The sequence below is a fragment of the Narcine bancroftii genome, chromosome 7 (assembly GCF_036971445.1).
Source record: "Narcine bancroftii isolate sNarBan1 chromosome 7, sNarBan1.hap1, whole genome shotgun sequence".
In the NCBI taxonomy this organism is placed as follows: domain Eukaryota; kingdom Metazoa; phylum Chordata; class Chondrichthyes; order Torpediniformes; family Narcinidae; genus Narcine; species Narcine bancroftii.
In genome coordinates this window covers 207,383,268-207,403,534 of record NC_091475.1, presented here as the reverse complement: position 1 = coordinate 207,403,534, position 20,267 = coordinate 207,383,268, and the positions used below count along the sequence as shown (strand labels likewise).

General features: G+C 44.9%; 1 protein-coding gene across 4 annotated transcripts in view; it reads left to right on the top strand.

Moving 5' to 3' along the window:
- LOC138739639 (calpain-5-like) overlaps positions 1 to 20,267 on the top strand; it is a 101,867-nt gene that overhangs the window by 17,588 nt on the left and 64,012 nt on the right. For all 4 annotated transcript variants that reach the window (XM_069892101.1, XM_069892104.1, XM_069892102.1 and 1 more), the window contains exon 2: positions 11,849 to 12,022. In XM_069892101.1, coding sequence (XP_069748202.1) covers positions 11,858 to 12,022 — 165 coding nt within the window. In that variant the 5' untranslated portion in view covers positions 11,849 to 11,857. The remainder of the gene's footprint in view (positions 1 to 11,848; positions 12,023 to 20,267) is intronic.

Sequence of the window (20,267 nt, the reverse complement as noted above, 5' to 3'; positions counted from 1 at the left end):
TTCAAAGTATTCGGCCATAGAGGACTGCAGCACAGAAATAGGCCCTTCAGCCCATCTAGTCCATGCCGAACTATTATCCTGCCTAGACTCACTGATCTGTACCCAGACCAAAACCCATTCCATCCATGAACATATCCAATCTTCTCTTCTCTGTTTAAATTGAACCCTCATTCCTCACCTCAGTTTTTCCACACACCCATCACTCTGCATGAAGAACTTCCCCCTCATGTTCCCTTTGAATATTTCACCCTTCACCCCTAACCTGTGCCCTCTAGTTCTCGTCTTGCTCAACCTCAGTGGGAAAAGCCTGCTTACATTTTCTCAATCTCCGCCCCTCATAATTTTGTATATCTGTATCAAATCTCCCCTTACTCTTCTGTGCCTCCAGGGAATAAAGTCCTAACTTATCCAACCTTTTCGTGTAACTCAGTTCTTCAAGCTCTGGCAACACCCCTGTAAATTGTCTCTGTCTTCTTTCAATAATTTTCCTGTAGGTAGATGCCCAATACTGCCCACAGTATACCAGATTTGGCCTCACCCCATGTCTTGTACCAATGTGTTCTGGACTGTTACTCCATTGCAATCCTGAGGAAGTAGGACAATGTTGGGGGGAGGGGTAGCATTATTAGGGAGAGCTGTTTAACAGGAGTAACGTTGGACTGAACATCGGAGGAACAACAGTGTAATCCCATAGGAGAATTTTGGAGGCAGCTTGGCCTCGCCCTGACATTGGGTCAGGCTGAGGATGGACATTCCTGTGTGGGAAAGATGAGGGGAATGAAAATGGCTGGCATCTCTGCAGCTTTTTTTTGCCCTTCACTGATTTGTCCACTTTCTCTTTGTAAACTAAAGCCGCTTTCAGGTGCTCGGACGCAGATAATGCGCTGGCAGACGCGGCTGGGGGAGTGCAGCTGGGACGTTCAGGTGACTGCAGAGAAGACGCCTGAACGTGCCAGCTGAAGGAGAGCCGCCACCGAGCAAACGCCACTCCTGTGGACTGTGGCCGTAGTCACGGCTACATGAAAATAATGGAAAAAAAAAACTTTAATTGTCGTCCACAAAACAGTTGTTGGTTTGTTTTCACCAGGACAGTATCTCTGTGCGTTATCCCTATTGACATATTCTTTCCTCTTGATTAATGATAATTATGACAGAATTTCTGCGGGTTTCCGTTTATCAGGTTTAAGGACGCAAATGTTGAGAGATGCTCATGTGGAACTCTCTCCACAAAGCAAAAATCAATACGAAAGATTAACTACAACTAACAAGCCTTCCTCATTCTCTGTAAACCGACGCCAAATTGTGACTGACGCGGAACTATGGGCTTGGGTGGCTGGCGCAGAATTTCGGGCCCCATAGTCCCGCAACGGCCGCCCCAGCCCCGTAGTCCCGCGACGCCTGCCCCAGCCCCGTAGTCTCGCACCGGGGGGGGGGGCCTGCAGGCAGCGGGGAGAGTAGGTGAGTAGGTGTCGGCAGAGGGGAGGGTAGATGTCAGCAGTGAGGAGGGTGGCTGTCAGTGGGTCGTCAGCTGACAGTCATCAGCCCACCCGCTGCTAGGTACCTGAAAGCTGCTAGCTGCTTTGCCTTGCTGCTTTCAGGTGCCTAGGGGGAGTGCTCCAAGCCGGAGAATATACCTCCCCGAGGAGGGTTCGGTAAGTGCTCCTTGGGGCCGGGTTCTCCACTTTCAGGTGACCTCCCGACAGCGCATTTGGGTATTTTAGGCGGCTTTACATTCGGGTATTCTGGCCACCTGAAAGCACCTTAAGATTTCAAATGTATTGTCAGAGTACATAACTGACATCACATGCGTTCTTTTCCCTGCAGGCGCGGCAGAATGACTGCTTATTGATCGTGCAAGAAGTAAAGCTGAGCACCACGTATACCTGTAAACAAACCAATAAAGTGCAAGTGAGAGTCCTTGATTGAGTTTGCTGTTAAGGAGCCTAATGGTGGAGAGGTGGGGTGGGGGGGGGGGAGAGCAGCTGTTCCTGAACCTGATGGCAGCAGCGAGAACTTGCGTGCGCTGGGTAGTGCTGCCCATTTACACCTAATTGACCTCCCGACCCTGTACATCTTTGGAATGTGGGAGGAAACTGGAGCATCCAGATGAAAATCACGGGGAGAACGTATAAACTCCTTACGGACAGCGGTGGATTAAAACCCGGGTTGCTGGCCCTGTATCGGCGTTGCACTAACCCTGCTGCTCACTTCAGTTCATATGTCGCTGTGTGTAAGAATCATGAGTTCATTGTCATACATACTGTACAATGCACGGCACGGTTACAGCGCCAGCGATCGGGACTGGGGTTCAAATCCCATGTTGCCTGGAAGGAGTTGTCCCTGTGTCTGCATGGGGTTTCCCTGGGGGCTCCAGTTTCCTCCCCCCACCCCCTTTGAAATGTACTGGGGTTTGTAGGTTAATTAGGTGGCACAGACTCGTGGGCCGAAATGGCCTGTTACTGTACTGGATGTCTAAAAGTAAAATATGCACCGAAATTCCTGCTTGCTGCAGCTGAACAGGTACTTGTAACAATAAACTAATTGAATTAAAAAAAAAGGCCAAAAATATGAGATAGACAATTAATACTCACAGTAATCCTAATGCAGAATAAATGATTGGCAACGGCGCAGATAACCCTTGTGTGCTGTTGCAAGGGGAGCTTCAAGGCCCTGATAATGTTGGAAAGGAACTTAGAACCATAGAACATAACAGCACAGAAACAAGGCCCTTCTAGTCTGTGCTGAACCATTTTTCTGCTTCGCCCCCCCTGACCTGCACCCAGTCCATAGCCCTCTCCCATCCATGTACCTGTCCAAATGCTTCTTAAATGTTAAAGTTAAACCAGCATTCACCACTTTAACTTGTTCCACCCTCTCTCTGTGTGAAGAAGTTACCCCTCCCTAAACTTTTCCCATTTCGCCCTTTACCTTGGATTTGTATCTCACCTAATCTCAGTGGAAAAAGCCTACCTGCATTTACTCTGTCTGTACCCCTCGTATTTTTAAACACTTCTATCAAATCTCCCCTCAGTCTTCTTTGCTCTCGGGAATAAAGTCGTAACCTGTTTCACCTTTCCCTGTAACTCAGTCCAGGCAACATCCTGGTAAACCTTATCCTTATAAACGGGTTCACCTTGTTTTGAGTTCAGTGCTTTATAAAACTAGAGGTTCTCACCACAGTTGAGTCTGTTCATTTTTTATTTCCTCTTTTCCCTATTCTCTTTCTTAAATGACCCAAGTTTGCTATGACACCAGAATCCCTGGCAAATTTCTACAAGATGTGTGCTGACTGGCTGGGAACACCTGACGGTAAAGCCCTCCCAAAAGGTAGTGGACACAGCCCAGGACATCACAGGTAAAATTCTCCCCTCTGTTGAGAACATCGACAGGAAATGGTGCCGTCAGAGAGCAGTAGCAAACATCAAAGCCCTCGCCACTGTTAGGTCTGCTTTGTTCATGAATGAGTGAGACAAACACCAGGCTGAGTCGAAATCAGGGTTCTTTGTTCTTTATTACCGGATTGTAACACTTGCGACTAAACATGTTAGTCGGAGAATGCATTCTGCCGTTATCAGCAAAATGGTGATTTTGTATACCCTTGGATACGTGCTTAGAACATCATCATATCATTACTTGTCCAATGACTAAAACTGTTGCTATCCTTTCCCTGCTAGCTTCCTGCCTCTCAATCCATCAATGTCTCTCTTATCTTGTAAGTACAAGGATGCATTCACATCTTGTTACAGCCCTGTCCATCTCCCAAACACTCCCTGTAACTCCTTACACATTCCCATCTCATGATGTTTTACCTTACACCACCCAGCACACACTCTGTTCTCGCTGCTGCCATCAGGAAAGAGGTGCCGGTGCCACAAGACTCGCCCCACCAGGTTCAGGAACAGCTGCTCCCCCTCCACCATCAATGACAAACTCAATCAGGGACTCATTTAAGGACTCTTACTTGTCCACTTAATTGATTTAAAAAAAATTTCTGTAGTGAAGTGTCAGTTTGTTTACATTTGTTACCTGTTTACAGCTCTTTATTTATTTACGATGTGTGCAGTTTATTTTTTTGCACTACCAATTAGTGGTAATTCTGCCTGGCCCACAGGAAAAAGGATCTCAGGGTTGTATGTGATGTCATGTACGCACTCTGACAAGAAATCTGAGATCTGAGCAGTGGGATTAATACCTGCGAATTCTGCACAAAACAGTAAGGCTCAGAGTAGCGGTGTGCATCCAGAGTTGAGGTTCACTGAGTACCACAAAAATCTTGATGTCCCTACAAGGAATGTAATATTTTCAAGTTCTCCAGCAGGATTATCTTTAGTGGTGACTAACTATTCACTAGTTTCCAAAATGTCAACAAACCGGCCAAATGCAGTTAGACAATTAAAATGTCACTGGAATGTTTCCAATTATCTCTGCATTCACTCTCCAGATCTGCCCTCTGGGACTGATTAAATCCATCGCATCTGCAAGTCAATGTTTTTAGTGCTTTGGTATTTAACCTGTTTTTCAACCAGGCCTGAGTAATCTTAAACAGGTTTTGGTAAGTTGATTTTGTCTGTAAGTCAGAAAGTACACAATAGCCACCCTGTACCTCTGCAATATTGTAGTATTAGCATTGAAAGCATGTAAAAGTAAGGAGAGGGAGGGGGATCTGCTCTTTGTTTCAATGAACCTATGGGTGTAGAATTATTGATGACCCTTTTCATCTGGCACACAGTATCTATGACCCACTACCATCAGGGGCATCAAAATTGGGACTGCCAGGCTGGGAAATAACTTCTTCCCGCAGGCTGTGAGATTGATGAACAATATCCTGGTAAATAATTCCAAAATATTTATATATACACAGGTGATCCTCAACAGCAAACTCAATCAAGGACTCTCACTTGCAGACTTTATTGGTTTGTTTACAGGTGTACGTGGTGCTCAGCTTTACTTCTTGCACGATCAATAAGCAGTCATTCTGCCGCGCCTGCAGGGAAAAGAACGCATGTGATGTCAGTTATGTACTCTGACATTACATTTGAAATCTTAAGGTGCTTTCAGGTGGCCAGAATACCCGAATGTAAAGCCGCCTAAAATACCCAAATGCGCTGTCGGGAGGTCACCTGAAAGTGGTTATGTTCCAGCAAGACCGTCGTAAGTCGAAAAAATTGTCGATAAAGAATACTGCACCTACCATTTTTTATTTTAATAATTATATTTTGAACACCTTTATTCGACACTGAAAAAAACTATTAATGTACACAGCTGAAAGCACTCCGAGCATGAAGAATGCTTGAAATGTGCTCTACAACACTCTCGCGAGATGCTGCCATTGCCTAGCATCGCAAGCGCAGGAACAGATTGGAATTCGAAATTGAAAGTATGGATTCGAACTCCCATAAATTGAACCATCATAAGTAGAGGAGCGCTTTATTTATTTTAAAAGTAAGTGTGTGTGTGTGTGTGTGTGTGTGTGTGTGTGTGTTAAAGTCCCAAACTCTGAAAAGTCAATTTTTAAAACTTAAGTATCATTTTGATCTTGCTTGCAGGTCTTAAATTTTCAGTTCAGAAATAATTATAAAGCACTTTTAAACATCATATTTTCAGATGTCTTTAAACTCACAATTCTTTCAATGAGTTGTCCATCAGAGATGTTCTTCAAACAGGAGTGACCATCTTCTGGGCACAAATAAGCCATGTGATGTTTCTTCTGTGCATAGGATAATACAAGTCCTGTCTTTCCAGGATCTGAAAGAACGCTGCTTCATTTGGTTGTGTATTTACAGTCAGATGATTGTTGAATTTGATAATATGAGGGAAGCTGGATCATACGCAGGGATGTTTTTAAGTCGAGCATTTGTAACCTGGGTGCAGACACTATGCCCTTACTTGAGGCTGTTTGGCCCATTCATTCAATGTTGCCTCTTGGAGTTTTCTCATCAATCCCATCTCCCTTACATGTAACCTGTTCCCTGCAATAAACGTATTAGCAATGATGATGTTCTGGTTATCAGTGGCGCCCCGTTGGACCTCATCTCCTGTCAGAACAATAACAATCCACACACAGAGACTCTGTGGTCAGGATGTTGGTCATTGAGCTCAGTCTGAGGCGGAGTTTGACAATGACTGCCACACTCCCCTTCTGTTTGGATTGAAGTTCGATTCTTAAAAGGTACCCTAATTTAGAAAAGAAATTTCTATAGTACCTTTCCATAGGAGGTTGGCGAGCCAATGAAGTGGATTTGAAGTGCAGTCACGTATTTAATCCTGGAAGCATCAGAGGGGGAAGGTGAGGAGTGGATCTCCCAGTGGCCATCCATTTCAAGGAGTTGGGGGACCGAATCGCATGCAGGTGCACTCTGCTTCTAACTTGGTATTCCCGCTGTGGAGAGGGTGCAGTGAAGGCTCAGCTGATCCCTGGGATGGCATCACTGATACAGGCAGTCCCTGAGTTACGAACAAGATCCGTTCCTAAGTCTGTCTTTAAGTTGAATTTGTTGGTAAGTCTGAACACGAACATGCGGTTCTTATTTAGCATCAGTTAGTCAAATGTTTGTCTTAGTATATAGTATATATCAGTGGTTGTCAACCCTTTTCTTTCCACTCACAGACCTCTTTAAGCAATCCCTATGCCATTGGTGCTCTGTGATTAAGGTGGGAAGGGAAGGTTGAGAATCACTGCTCTAGACCCAATTCTTACTGAAATATTTTGCTTGAGAAAAGTTGTCATTGGCCCATTTCCTTTGGAGTTCTGAAACCGTGCACATAACGAGTCAATGAGGGACGATTAAAACAGTGGTTTTACAAACTTTTTCTTTCCACCCTCATCCCACCTTAAGCAATCCCTTACTAATCATAGAGCACCGATGGCATAGGGATTACTTAAAGTGGGATGCGAGTGGAAGGAAAAAGGTTGAGAACCATTGGTATATATTTTACCTTGCACAGGTCCAGACCCATCCTCTCATCATCCCCTCCCAGATCCAGGGGTGTGGTGAGGTCCATTGCAGTGAATGGCCAGATCAAGCTTCGATGCAAGGCACGTGTTCGCTAGATGGTCGTTGACCCTTCGAGAGGGTTTGGCCGCCCTTTGACGGGTCTTGTTTTTTATCCTGCAGGGTGTCTAGCCACCCTCCACACCAGGCAAGCCTGGTGGGGGGGGGGGGGGGGGAAGAGGGGGGGAGTCGGTTTAGTTGCCAATCATCTGACCATGTGACAGGTAGTACTGGGTTACTTGGTCCAGTAGCACTCCATGAGTGTCCTGTGCAATCCCTACTCACCTAAATCCATTCACGCACATGGTGATCCTTTCTGAGGAGTGGGGGATCCTCGTATCAAACCCCACAAACTGACTGAAGGGAACCATCATCATTCTTGTGGGATGTCTAGCAAGAAGAAGAGATGTTTTACCTTTCTATGCATTTAAAACTACTGGAGCCAATTTCTTGAAGTAGGTACACTCAACATGGTGTTTACGGCAACGTGATCTGACTTAAAATGGCAGATGGCGTCCTCCTTACTCGCGCCAAAGCAATGCGTAGCCCATTCATTAGTACGAATTGTCCATAAGTCAGACGTTCGTAACCCGGGGACTGCCTGACCAGACTTGTACTCATTGGAGAATGAGAGGGGATCTCTTTGGGATGTGTAAAATTCTGACAGGACTGGACAGATGCAGGAGAAGGTTGACCTGCTGGAACCATCCAGATCCTCACAGAAACAGACCATTTGGCCCTTCAAGATTCTACCATCATTCCAGACAGAATGGCCTCTCCTACATTACTGCTTCCATGGCACAATGCCATTGCTTGGGTGAAGTTCCCCAAAGCTCTCTGCAGGTTGTCAGATAAATGCAGAAGATCCCACGGCTCCCTTCAAACAAGCAAGGTAACACTTCCATTGGCAGTAATGGTGGAAGCAGATACGAAAAGAAACACAGATATTTTAAAAGAAGAATTAAAATGTTGACATACTGCGCAGTAAGAGGCTCCTCTGACTCATGCTGCCCAATTACACCTATTTAATCTACAGCTCCCGTACGTTTTGAACGGGGGGGAGGCTCCTGGAAGAAACCCACAGGGAGAATGTCCAAACTCCACACAGACAACGCCGGCTTCCCTCGGTCTCTGACGCTGTAACAGCTGCCGCCCTGAAGTGTAGGGGGTGGAGCGATATCTATCAAGTGCAGGCAGCATTTGAGTTTGATTTGGACATCGCGTTCAGCACAGGCACACGGGCTGAAGGGCCTGTCCTGTGCTCTACTGCTCTGGATTCTGCTGTCTGCTTTGTACATCACACTGATGGTCCATTAGACGATCTGTAGGCTTCCTGGCACTGGAGATGGTTATTATCAAATTGAGCTGCAGAAAGCTCCTCCGTTGTCAACCACTTAGTGAATCGCGAGTGCTGTGTAATTTTCCTTTCAGAGGCCTTGTGTATAATTGGATTCTTGGACGTTATTCAGCATTCTTACTCTTAATTTTATTAACAGAAAGAGATTGGAGCAGATTACAATCAGAAAATCCTGGAAATGCTCAACGAGTCTGGCTTCATTTGTGGGAAGAGAGACAATAGTTTTAGCTAATCGCATGAGGAACATTCGACAGATCTCATTGGAATGGAGGAGAATGTTGGGGGGGGGGGGGAGGAAATCTCATTGAAACATTTCTAATGTTGAAAGGTGTGGACAGAATAGATGTAGAAAGGTTGTTTTCTGTGGTAGGAGAGTTTAGGACAAGAGGGCACGACTTCAGGATTGAAGGGCGTCCACTTTCTTAAGCCAGAGGGTGTGCATCTGTGGAATTTGTTGCCACAGGCAGCCAGGTCATTTGGTGTATTTGAGGCAGAGATTGAAAAGTTCTTGATTATCCAGGGCATCAAAGGTTATGGGGAAAAGGGCAAGCAGAGCAGCTGAGAGTGAAAGTGGATCAGCTCGTGATTAAATGACGAGGTGTACACATTTATTCCTTCCACCTAAATGCATGATCTTACACCTCTGCACTGCCCAATCTCCTAACCCAGTGGTTCTCCATCTTTTATCCACTCATATACCACCTTAAGTAATCCCTGATTAACCACAGAGCAGCTATGGCATATGGTATGTGAGTGGGGGGGGGGGGGGGGGGGCGTGTTGAGAACCACTGACCTAACCCGTCGACGTCCTACAGAAAGTGCTTCCTCGACAGTACCCCTCCTGTCTTTGTGTTACCCATTAACTTTACCACAAAGCGGTTGGGGAGTCACGTGATGGAGTAGTGGCCGGACGGTGAACTCCAGCCCTCTCCAGAAAAGTCGGGAAAAACAAGAGAAAACACAAAGGCACAGAAATAAAAGTTACAGAAAAGTGAGTATAAAGGTGGAAAGAAGATGGCGACAAAAAAAGAAAAGTCGAAAGCAACGGTAAGAAGAGAGGAAGAGAAGACAAAGGAGGAAAAAGGTGAAGGCCTTACCTGTCCGAAGAGGCCCGCTGCGGAGAGAGAAACCCGCTCCCTCAGGTCGGTAAATAATGGACTACAAAAATGGCTCGCAGAGCCGAACAAAAGTGCGCAAACGCGCATGCGCGAAGTTTCGCGCATGCGCGATGCGAATGAAAAAAAACACACCGACGGGAGGGGGGACCAGCTGGGGAGTCGATCTCCACAGCCGGCAACGACAGCTGCAGAACACCTGCAGCAAGAAGAGACCACAGAAGACAATAGAAACAAGATAGAAGAGGAGGAAAGGGCAACAAAGAAACAACAGATGGTCAACTCAGAGGAAGAAGAAGAGGAAGAGTATGGTGAAATAGAAGAAGAAAAGAGAGGCAAGGTAAAGGATATACTTGCTCTTATTAGAGGATACATGGAATCATTTAAAGAATGGCAAACACAGGAATTTAAGGATTTAAGAAAAAGAATAAACAACACAGAGGAGAAAATAATTAAAATGGAGATGACCTTAACAGAAATGGGAAAAAAAATGGACAAGATGGAAGAGCGGGCAGTAGCAGCAGAAATGGAGGTAGAAGACTTAAAAAAGAAATTGGAGAAATCTAATAAAAAAACTAAAGAGACACAAGAACTACTAGCTCAAAAAATAGATACAATGGAAAACCATAACAGAAGAAATAACATAAAGATAGTGGGCCTTAAGGAAGATGAAGAAGGCAAGAATATGAGGGAGTTTATAAAAGAGTGGATCCCTAAGACCCTAGGATGTCCAGAACTACAGCATGAAATGGAAATAGAAAGGGCACATAGAGTATTGGCCTCTAAACCACAACCACAACAAAAACCAAGATCTATTGTAGTAAAATTCCTAAGATATACTACAAGAGAAAAGGTACTGGAGAAGACAATGGAAAAAGTAAGAGAGGGCAACAAACCACTGGAGTATAAAGGGCAAAAAATCTTCATTTATCCAGATATAAGTTTTGAACTCCTAAAGAAGAGAAAAGAGTTCAATACAGCAAAGGCGATTTTATGGAAGAAAGGGTATAAATTTATACTAAAGCATCCAGCGGTATTGAAAATATTTATTCCAGGACAGCAAAACAGACTATTCTCGGATCCAGAAGAAGCACGAAAATTTGCAGAACAATTACAAAAATAGACTGAGGGAGGAAGACGGGTAATGAGAGTTAAAATGATCACGACTGATATGTATGTGGGTAAAGACAAAAATAGACTGAGGGAAGAAGACGGGTAATGAGAGTAAAAATGATCACGATTGATATGTATGCAGGTAAAGAGGTATAAGAGTGAATAGAGACAATGAGCATACATGAATGTATCTGTACTTAGAGGAAAATATAGATAGTATAGACAAGAATTAATAAGGGAAGGTAATGGAATAGAGAGAATAAGGAGGGAATTAAAAGAGGGACCTTTGTGACATATGAAAAGTGAAATCTTTTCTGGGGGAGGCGGGGTGGGGGGAAATAGCGGTCACTGCACAATCAGTTGACGCTTGCGAGCGGATTCGCAAATCCAAATGGAGAGGGGAGATGTGGTTGTCCGACAAGGGATAAAGGACAACTCAGGAGGTGAAGGGGAGATTGGGGATAAATAAGATAGAAATAGGAGAATAAGGAAAATGTTAGATGTTGTAGGAATGTTGTCTTATGAAGAGTTGAAAATAAGAAAACAGAAATGGAAAAGGAGGAAAGGTAATGATGGAAAAACGGAAAGAGAAGATAAACAAAATATAAAAGGGCTACGCTGAACTATATGTCTTTAAATATTAATGGAATACATAACCAAATTAAAAGGAAGAAACTACCAAATTTAAATGAATAAATGTATTCCATTAGAAAAAAAAATAACATATTGGTTAAGAAATAATATTGAAATATTCGAACAAGTATAGGAGCCTTACATTAAATACAATAGCGAAAACCTACCGGGGACAAACATTACCTAAGTTGATAGAAGGAGAAGGAAAGAAAAGAATGGACTCAGTAGAATTTCTGGTGTAATTTTGTTGAATGACAACATTGTCTGACTGGATTAATGCAACCTAGATTGTATACCTAAAATGGATGAGAGGGGGGGGTGGGGGGGTGGTTTGGGAGGAAAGGGGGAGGGGGAGAAAAAGTCACTGTATATGTGTGAAAAGAAATAGTGTATATCATGGCTAATGTGATTTATGGTGTGAAAAATAAAAAAATTAAAAAAAAAAAAAAAAAAAAAAAAAACTTTACCACAAAGCCATCAATTCCATCATCCAAATCACTGACGTGCAACTTGAATAGAAGCGGACTGAGCCCCGAGGAACACCACTGGTTATTTATTTTGAGATGATTTGTGAATGTCCAACCCCAAAAGAGCAATCTTGACCCCCTAACGATTCAGCGTGTTCTTGTCATTGGCAGGTTTGAAGGATGTTTGACTCGGTGAAACCTTACGGAAACCAGGAATACTCTTCTCTCAAGAAAGAATGCCAGCAACGCAATCAGCTCTTCGAGGACCCCCAGTTCCTTGCCAGCGGGGAGTCATTGTTCTGCACGACCGCACTAGTGTCCAATGTGCATTGGAAGCGCCCTCCGGTAGGTGACTGCCTCTTGACGTGTATGCCTCTGTGAGGGCTTGGCCCAGATCAGCGGATCAATGGGAATCATTCAGCTGTTGATGGTTTGATATGGTACCTTGATGAAGGGCTCAAGCCTGAAACATCGGTTATGTATTTTTATCTTTGCTATATCTATTAAGTATACTGACTGACCTGCTGAGTTTCTCCTCCATTGTGTGTTTTATTCTTGATCCCCTTTCCATGGCCAGGGTCCACTTCCCATCAGGTTGTACCACTGAAGAACTTCTGAGATGAAAACACAACACTGGAGAAACTTAGCAGATCAAACAGTGTCCTTTATATCACAATGGTCAAAATACATAACCAATGTTTCAGGCTTTTTTTTTTGGAACATTTTATATATTAAATCATGAATCAATGTTAAAACATACAATTAATGAATAAATAAAATGTACAAAATACATAAATGATATTTTAAAACTAATCCCCTACAACCCCCCACCAACCCCAACCTACTCCCCTCTAGCCTACCCCAAAGTAAAAGAAAGAGGAGATGACATGACATCAAAATTAATTACCATAGTTTGGAGCAACACCACTATGCGGCGAGGAGATTTAATAATTCAACCCCATATAATCCAAATATGGGCTCCAAATTTTACGATTAAAAAAAGATAATTATCACGTAAATTATCTGTTAACTTCTCCAATGGAATACATGACCTCATCTCCAAATGCCATCTCCGAATACTCAAATCAGTCTCATTTTTCCAAATAATTGCCAAAGATTTTCTAGCCACAGCTAAAGCCAATCTCAATTTGAAATCTATTTAATTTTAATTCTAAACTGTGATTAGAAAATGATTAATTAAGGTGGGATGTGAATGGACAGAAAAAGTTAGAAAACCCCTGTTTTAATCGTCCCTCATGGACTTGTCATGTGCACGGTTTCAGAACTCCAAAGGAAATGGGCCAATGACCATTTTTCTCCAGCAAAATATTTTAGTAACAATTGGGTCTAGAGCAGTGGTTCTCAACCTTCCCTTCCCACTCACATCCCACCTTAAGCAACCCCTTACTAATCACAGAGCACCGATGACCTAGGGATTACATAAGGTGGGATGTGAGGGGGAAGAGAAAGGTGAGGACCACTGGTAACATCTCACTCAAGAGGCAGTGTCTCTTGCAGTGCAAGGTCAGCCTGGAATTTGTATCTGAATTACCAAAGACTGAGGTTGTTCTTGGACTCGAAAGAAAGATTGCAACTCGAGGAATGGTGGCAGTTATGACACCCATCCAGGAGGACAAGGCTTGATATGAGATGGAACCCTAGAGAAATGCAGAAACTGTAGAGTTAAACATGAAGGTCGGCAGACGCTGAGGATGATGGCAATGCCCCAACGCGCTGGAGAAACTTGGAAGCTCTCGCAGCATCCATGGGAAGTGAAGGGGAACCAGCGTTCCGGGCCTGAACCCTTTGTCAGGTTTGAGCAAAAGCAGGCATGTATCTGAATAAAAGGGTGGGGAGAGATGGAGAAGCACCCCACTCCTTTCCTTCCCCTCCCTTCCAATCAGAGAACTCCCCTGTCCCCCATCACCTCAACTTTTTTTCTCTTCTACCCTCCCACCTATTTCCACCCATGCTCCCCCTACCCCTTTCTCCCTCCTCTCCTCTTCTCCACCCACCTCCCCACACCTTTTTATTCAGACACCCGCTTATACCTGACGAAGGGGCCAAGCCCGAAGTGTTAGTGACATTGGACTTCCTACGACTGCTGTGTGACCTACTGAGTTTCTCCAGCCATACTTCATGGGGCCATAAGACCCTGAGGGCCACAGCACCTTTAATTTTTTAAATGTTTATTACGTAGTCAGTAGGAGAGAAGTACGGAAGAAATTGACTAAACTTGACCCCTTCACAGGGAAGGGGGCACCAAAGTTTGAGCAGAGTCCTGGGGAGGGGGGTGGTCATAACCAAAGGAACATTGAGAATGGCTGCTTTAGTGTATCTTTTTGCATTTATTATCTCCTTCCACACTGGAGTTATTTTTTTTACAAAAGTAACTGTTTGGCTGCAGCAAGTAAAAATTTCAGCACATAGAACCATAAGAGCACAGAAACAGGCCCTTTGGCCCTTCTAGTCTGTGCCGAACTATTATTCCCACTGACCTACACCCTGACCATAGCCCTCCATAAACCCTGAATCTCCAAATTCTTGACAATTAAAACTGAGCCCGGAGTCACCACTTCATCTGGCAGCTCATTCCACACTTCCACCACTCTCTGTGTGAAGAAGTTTCCCCAATGTTCCCTCTAAACCTTTCTCCTTTCACCCTTCACCCATGTCCTCTGGTTTGAATCTCACTGACCCTCAGTGGAAAAAGTCAACCTACATTTACTGGATCCCACATAATTTTAAATACCTCTTTCAAATCTCCCTTCATTCTTCTAACGCTCCAGGGAATGAAGTCCTGACCTGTTTAACCTCTCGCTGTAACTCAGTTCCTGAAGACCCGGCAACATCCTAATAAATCTTCTCTGCACTCTTTCTGATATCTTTCCTGTAGTTCAGTGACCAAAACTGCACGCAATACTCCAAATTTGGCCTCACCAATGTCTTATGCAACTTTAAAATAACATCCCAACTCCTATACTCGATTCTATGATTTATGAAGGCCAATATGCCAAAAGCATCTCTATATTTAAGAATCAGAATCTGTTTTATTGTCATGAGTATGTGCCGTGAAATTTGTTTTGCAGAACAAGGTGCTAAATTACTCTAAATGACAATTCCGTAAATACAAGATTTTAAAATTAGTGCAAAAATGAGGTTCATCATCCGTTCAGAAATCTGATGGCAGAGGGGAAGAAGCTGTTTTTGTACCGCTGGGTGTTCGTCTTCGGCCTCCTGTACCTCCTTCCCAATGGTAGCAGTGAGAAGAGGGTAGGGCCTGGGTGCTGAGGGTCCTTGATGCTAGCGCCGGCTTTCTTGAGGCACCACCTCTTAAAGGCGTCCTTAATGCTGTGAAGACTGATGGCACTGGCCAAGTTTACAACCCTCTGTAGCCTGTTACTGTCCTGTGCTTTGGCACCTCCATATCAGACAGTGAAGCAACCAGTCACAGTGCACCTGCAGAAATTTGCAGCACTCAGATACTTGGGGAGCATCACCTCGAGTGATGGGTCTTTGGAGAAAGAAATTGACTCCAGGATCAGCAAGGCTAGTCAGGCTCTGGAGATGCTATATAACAGAGGGCTCAATCAACACAATGTCTTCATCTCCAACAAGCTGAAAGTCTACAGAGCTGTGGTCATCCCTTCTCTCCTATATGGTTGTGAGACCTGGACTCTGTTGCGATGTCACGTCAAACAACTGAAGAAATTCCTCGCATGCGGGCCCCCCGTTCCAACCTTGGCACCCATTGGCAAGACCGGGTCTCCAACCTGGAGCTCTTGGGTCATGTGAAGACCACCAGCATTGAGTCGCTGATCATCAGAGCCCAGATGCGGTGGGTGGGACACGTTGTCAGAATGAACGACCACCAGCTGCTCTATAGTGAACTGAAGACCGGAAGGAGACCTCAAGGTTGAACATCTGGGCACTATAAAGATGCTATGAAGGAAACCCTATGTTACTGTGGCATCCAGCCAAGAGAACTAGAAGCTGCAGCTGTGGACAGATCTCGTCGGCGAGCCCTGTGCGATGAAGCCTACACCAGTTTTGAAGACGGGCGCTGCCAAAAACCGTGAACGGCGTCACAAAGCAGCAGCTACGGTTATTAGAAAAACGGACTTCCAGTGCCCCCAATGTGCCAGACTCTGCGATTCCAGACTGGGACCAGCGGAGTCACCTTCGTGTCCACAGATGAACTGCACGACAACGTGTCTTCTTCGAACCAAAGAACGACCAAAAATTCCAATAAAAACAAAAGAAAGAAAGACGATAAATATTCACAGAATGTTAGTCATTTACTGTTCATTAATTGGAAATTAGATCTATTTCCTGACTGGTAACTTCTGCCATGAGAAAGGATGTTTGATTGTCCATAGTTATCAAACACACACAGGTTTCAGAGCTAAGGATTAAGAGGAACTACAACACACAAAAAAAACCTTTTTAAAATTCCTGTGGCTGTGGGCTGTGTTCGAAATGTGAGTTGCGTTGGACTGTGAAAGGATCTGGGGGTGGGGGAGGGGGCATAAAGTCTTCACTTGCTGAGGTCTCTCTGGGTGACCCGCTTTGGGTGGGGAGATGGGCAGGGCTTGGCCCTCCTCCCGCCTTCTGCTTTCACCTCTCTGACCACGGTGCTGTGTCACACCAGTTGTCACCTCTCAAATCACCTGACACCGTCCCAGGTTGTGAAAGACGTGGATTTGCATTCTTTCGCCTTCTGTCAAGAGGTTGTAACCAAGGAAGTGCATTTAATTTTGTCATCTACAGAATGTGGCTGCCAATTCAGGCACATGATGCTCCAACAAGCAGCCATAAGACATACGAGAAGGTGTAGGGCACTCAGCCCATTGCGACTGTTCCCTTATTCTGTCATGAGCTGATCCATTCCCCCACTCAGCCCCACTCCCCGGGCTTCTCCTATGAGACCCTGACTATTCAGATACCTATCAATCTGTGCCTTAAATGACCTCATCTCCACAGCCGCTCGTGGTAGCAAATTCACCACCCCCGGCTAAAGAAATTATTTTACATTTAAATTAATTTTTAAAAATTTAAACATACAGCACGGTAACAGGCCAATTAGGCCCACGAGATTGTGCCGCCCAATTTACACCCAATTAACCTACAATTCCCAGTACATTTTGAATGATGAGAGGAAACTGGAGCCCCCGGGAAAATCCCACGCAGACATGTGGAGAACATACAAATTCCGTACAGACAGTGCGGGATTTGAACCCCTGTCCCGATCACTGGTGCTGTAACGGCATTACCTCTACGCCAACCATGCTGCCCTCCACATTATTTTTAAATGGGTTCCATTTGATCCTTGTGCCCCCCACTTTGTCCTCGACCAGCCATTCTCAATGGGGGAGGGGTGGGGAGGGGGCACAGTACATTTAAGTAAAAGTCTTGTTTTCTTTTCACTTTGTAACATTTTTTGTCTTTTGTGTAGTCAGTAGAAGTACAGAAGACTTTGAGTAGAGTCTTAAAGGAAGTTGGGGGTGGGGAGGGTGGTCATGGCCAAAAGAAAAGGTTGAGAATACTGTCCTAGACTTGGGAAACACTTTTATGGTTCTAACCAAAAGAACCTTGTAAAGATGTTGGATAAAGGAAATGTTGGTCAGGACTCCAGAGGAAACTATAATGTGCATGGCATCTTTGGAGTGGGCTTTGGTGAAAAACAGTGGTTCTCGACCTTTTTCTTTCCACTCACATCCCACTTTAAGTTATCCCTGTGCTATCAGTGCTCTGTAATCAGTAAGGGATTGCTTAAAGTGGGATGTGAGTGGGAAGGGAAGGTTGGGAATCACTGCTCTAGACTCAATTATTACTGAAATATTTTTCATGAGAGAAATGGCCATTGGCCCATTTCCTTTGGAGTTCTGAAATGGTGCACATAACGAGTCAATGAGGTACGATTAAAATAGGGATTGTCAAACTTTTTCTTCCCACTCACATCCCACCTGAAACAACCCCTTACTAATCACAGAGCACCGATGGCATAGGGAATACATAAAGTGGCATGTGAGTGGAAAGGAAAAGGTTGAGAACCACTGGACTGTAAAACCTCGCTGTATCCCTTCTACAGTATTGCACTCGACTGCCAAGTTAGAATTTTGTGTGCACATCAGCTAGGGCAGCACAAGACTGCAGCAAGTAGAGCCTTAACCTTCACAGATCCTGAACACCCGGGTTCAGTCCTGACCTTGGGTGCTGTCCGTGTGGAGTTTGCACGTTCTCCCTCTGACTGCCTGAGTTTCCTCCATGTGCTCCGGCTTCCTCTCGTGTCTCAACTTGATGACATCTTTCAGGAGTACAGCTGAGACTACATCGTTGTGTGGGACGGTAGCTGCAAAGTGTTGGACCGGACTGGAGAGGATCATCAAAACCGAGAAGATCACTGGGGTCTCCCTTCCTCAAATGACGACATCCACCAGAAGTATTGCTTGGATCAGGCTCAAAGAATTACTGACGACCCTCTCCGACCAGCACACAGTATATTTGGCCCACCACCATCAGGAAGGAGCATTAAAACCAGGTCCGCCAGGCTAAGAAATAGCTTTTTAGCACAGGCTGTAAACGTGGATCTCCTGCAAACGTGGGTCTTGTAAATAAAACTAAGTATTCTGAATTATTTATGCATATTTGATATTGTATTTTGTGTGTAGAGTCAATCCCCAGGTTACAAACTAGTTCCGTTCCTTAAGTCTGACTTTATGTCAAATTTGTAGGTAGGTCAGAACAGGTTCTTATTTGGCATCAGTTCGTCAAATGTTTGTATTGGTTTATAGTATATATTTTACTTTTCTATACAAAAAAAATGATTAAAAGTTAATACTTACTCTCATTCCAATAATATATTGCGTACCGGAAACTGTATTCATGGGATAACATTACGTGCATGCACGAATTGGGGCACAATTTATTTATAAGAACGAGTTATCCCCAAGTTTGATGTTCGTAACTCGTGTGTGTGTGTGTGTGTGTGTGTGTGTGTGTGTGTGTGTGTGTGTGTGTGTGTGTGTGTGTGTGTGTGTGTGTGTGTGTGTGTGTGTGTGTGTGTGTGTGTGTGTGTGTTTACACTGCGGTCTGGAGAAATGCTGTTTTGTCAGGTGTACAGTCAGATGATAATAAACTTGAACAAAGACTAGGGAGTTGTTAGATCAACTGGTGGCAAAAAAACACCAAAATGCTGGAGGAACTCGGCAGTTCTCACAGTATCCATTGGAGGTGGGCCTGAGCCCTTTGTAAAAGCAGGCAGGTGTCTGAATTAAAAATCTGGGGAGGAGGGTAGAATGGACAGAGGGAGGAGTACAGATCAACAGACAAAAGATGTGAATTGAATATGGATGGAACACAGGAGAGAGGAAAGCTGAGAATTTATTGGAGGGCGGGGAAGCACAGCTGTGGGAAAGGAGACAGAGGGAGAGACCAAGCTAGAGGAAAGGGGACATGCGGAAAGAAGGCAGGGAGTTGGGGGAGGGGGGGAACTAACAGAAACCAGAGAAGTCGATGTTAATGCCAACCGGTTGGGGGGTGCCCAGGTGGGATATGAGGCATTGTTCCTCCATTTTGTGGGTGGTCTCAGTGTCGTAGCCCCCAGTGTGCGGGCGAGTGGTAGAATGTGAGGTAAGTTGATGGGACGGAGCAGAGGATTAAAACTGGGATTAATGTTGGTTAATGCATGTAGATGTTTGATGGCCAGTGGGGAGATGGCGGACTGAAAGAGCTCCTGCACTGTACTGCTCAGTCTTCGGAGTGGAGCAAACCTGTCACAAAATGAGAGATGTTAAACCACTTCTGGCACCACGTAGATGTAAGCTTGTTAAGAAAATTCTAGGTTGCATTATGGTCGTGTAACACAAAAGGGCTGGGGGGAAAAAAAACTCGGCCAGTCTGCAGCATCCATAGGAAGTAAAAATGTTTTGGGCCTCGGCCCTTCCTCAGGAATGTGGAAAGTCAGGCAGGCACCTGAACAGTGCCACGGTAATGCAGCGCCAGCCAGTTCGTAAGAAGTTGGTATGTTCTCCCCGTGTCTGTGTGAGTTTCCATCGGGCGCTCTGGTTTCTTCCCGCCTTTCACCAACTATGGACAATGTAGGTTGATCGATGTAGTTGTGGGGTGAAGGGACCTGTTGTCATGCTGTATCTCTGGAAATAAAAGGGTGGGGGAGGAGCATAGGCCAACAGGTAAAGGTGGATACAGGTGGGAGGGCAGAAGAGAGAGAAGATGAGAAGTGATGGGGGAGAGGGACAAAAAAAAGTTACTCTCTGATAGGGGTTGGGAACAGACCAAATTTGTCAACTTTTGCTTCCGATAAAGGCACACAAAAGAGGTTCCACTCTCCCAGTGCCCCCCAACATAAGCAAAAGAGAGTCCCTTCAGAGTCACTGAGGGCCTGTCGATTTGCCTCCAGCGCTCCCTGCAGCCGCACAGCCTCCTGAAGGAATCCTTGGCTGTTCTCGGTGAAGCGGTTCAGGTGTAGTGGTGATGACCTGCCTGCCACAGCACCAAACAACACGCCCACGATGAGTGAGGACCGTAAACGACTGCCCTCCACTACACATTGACAACTCTGCAGTAGAGA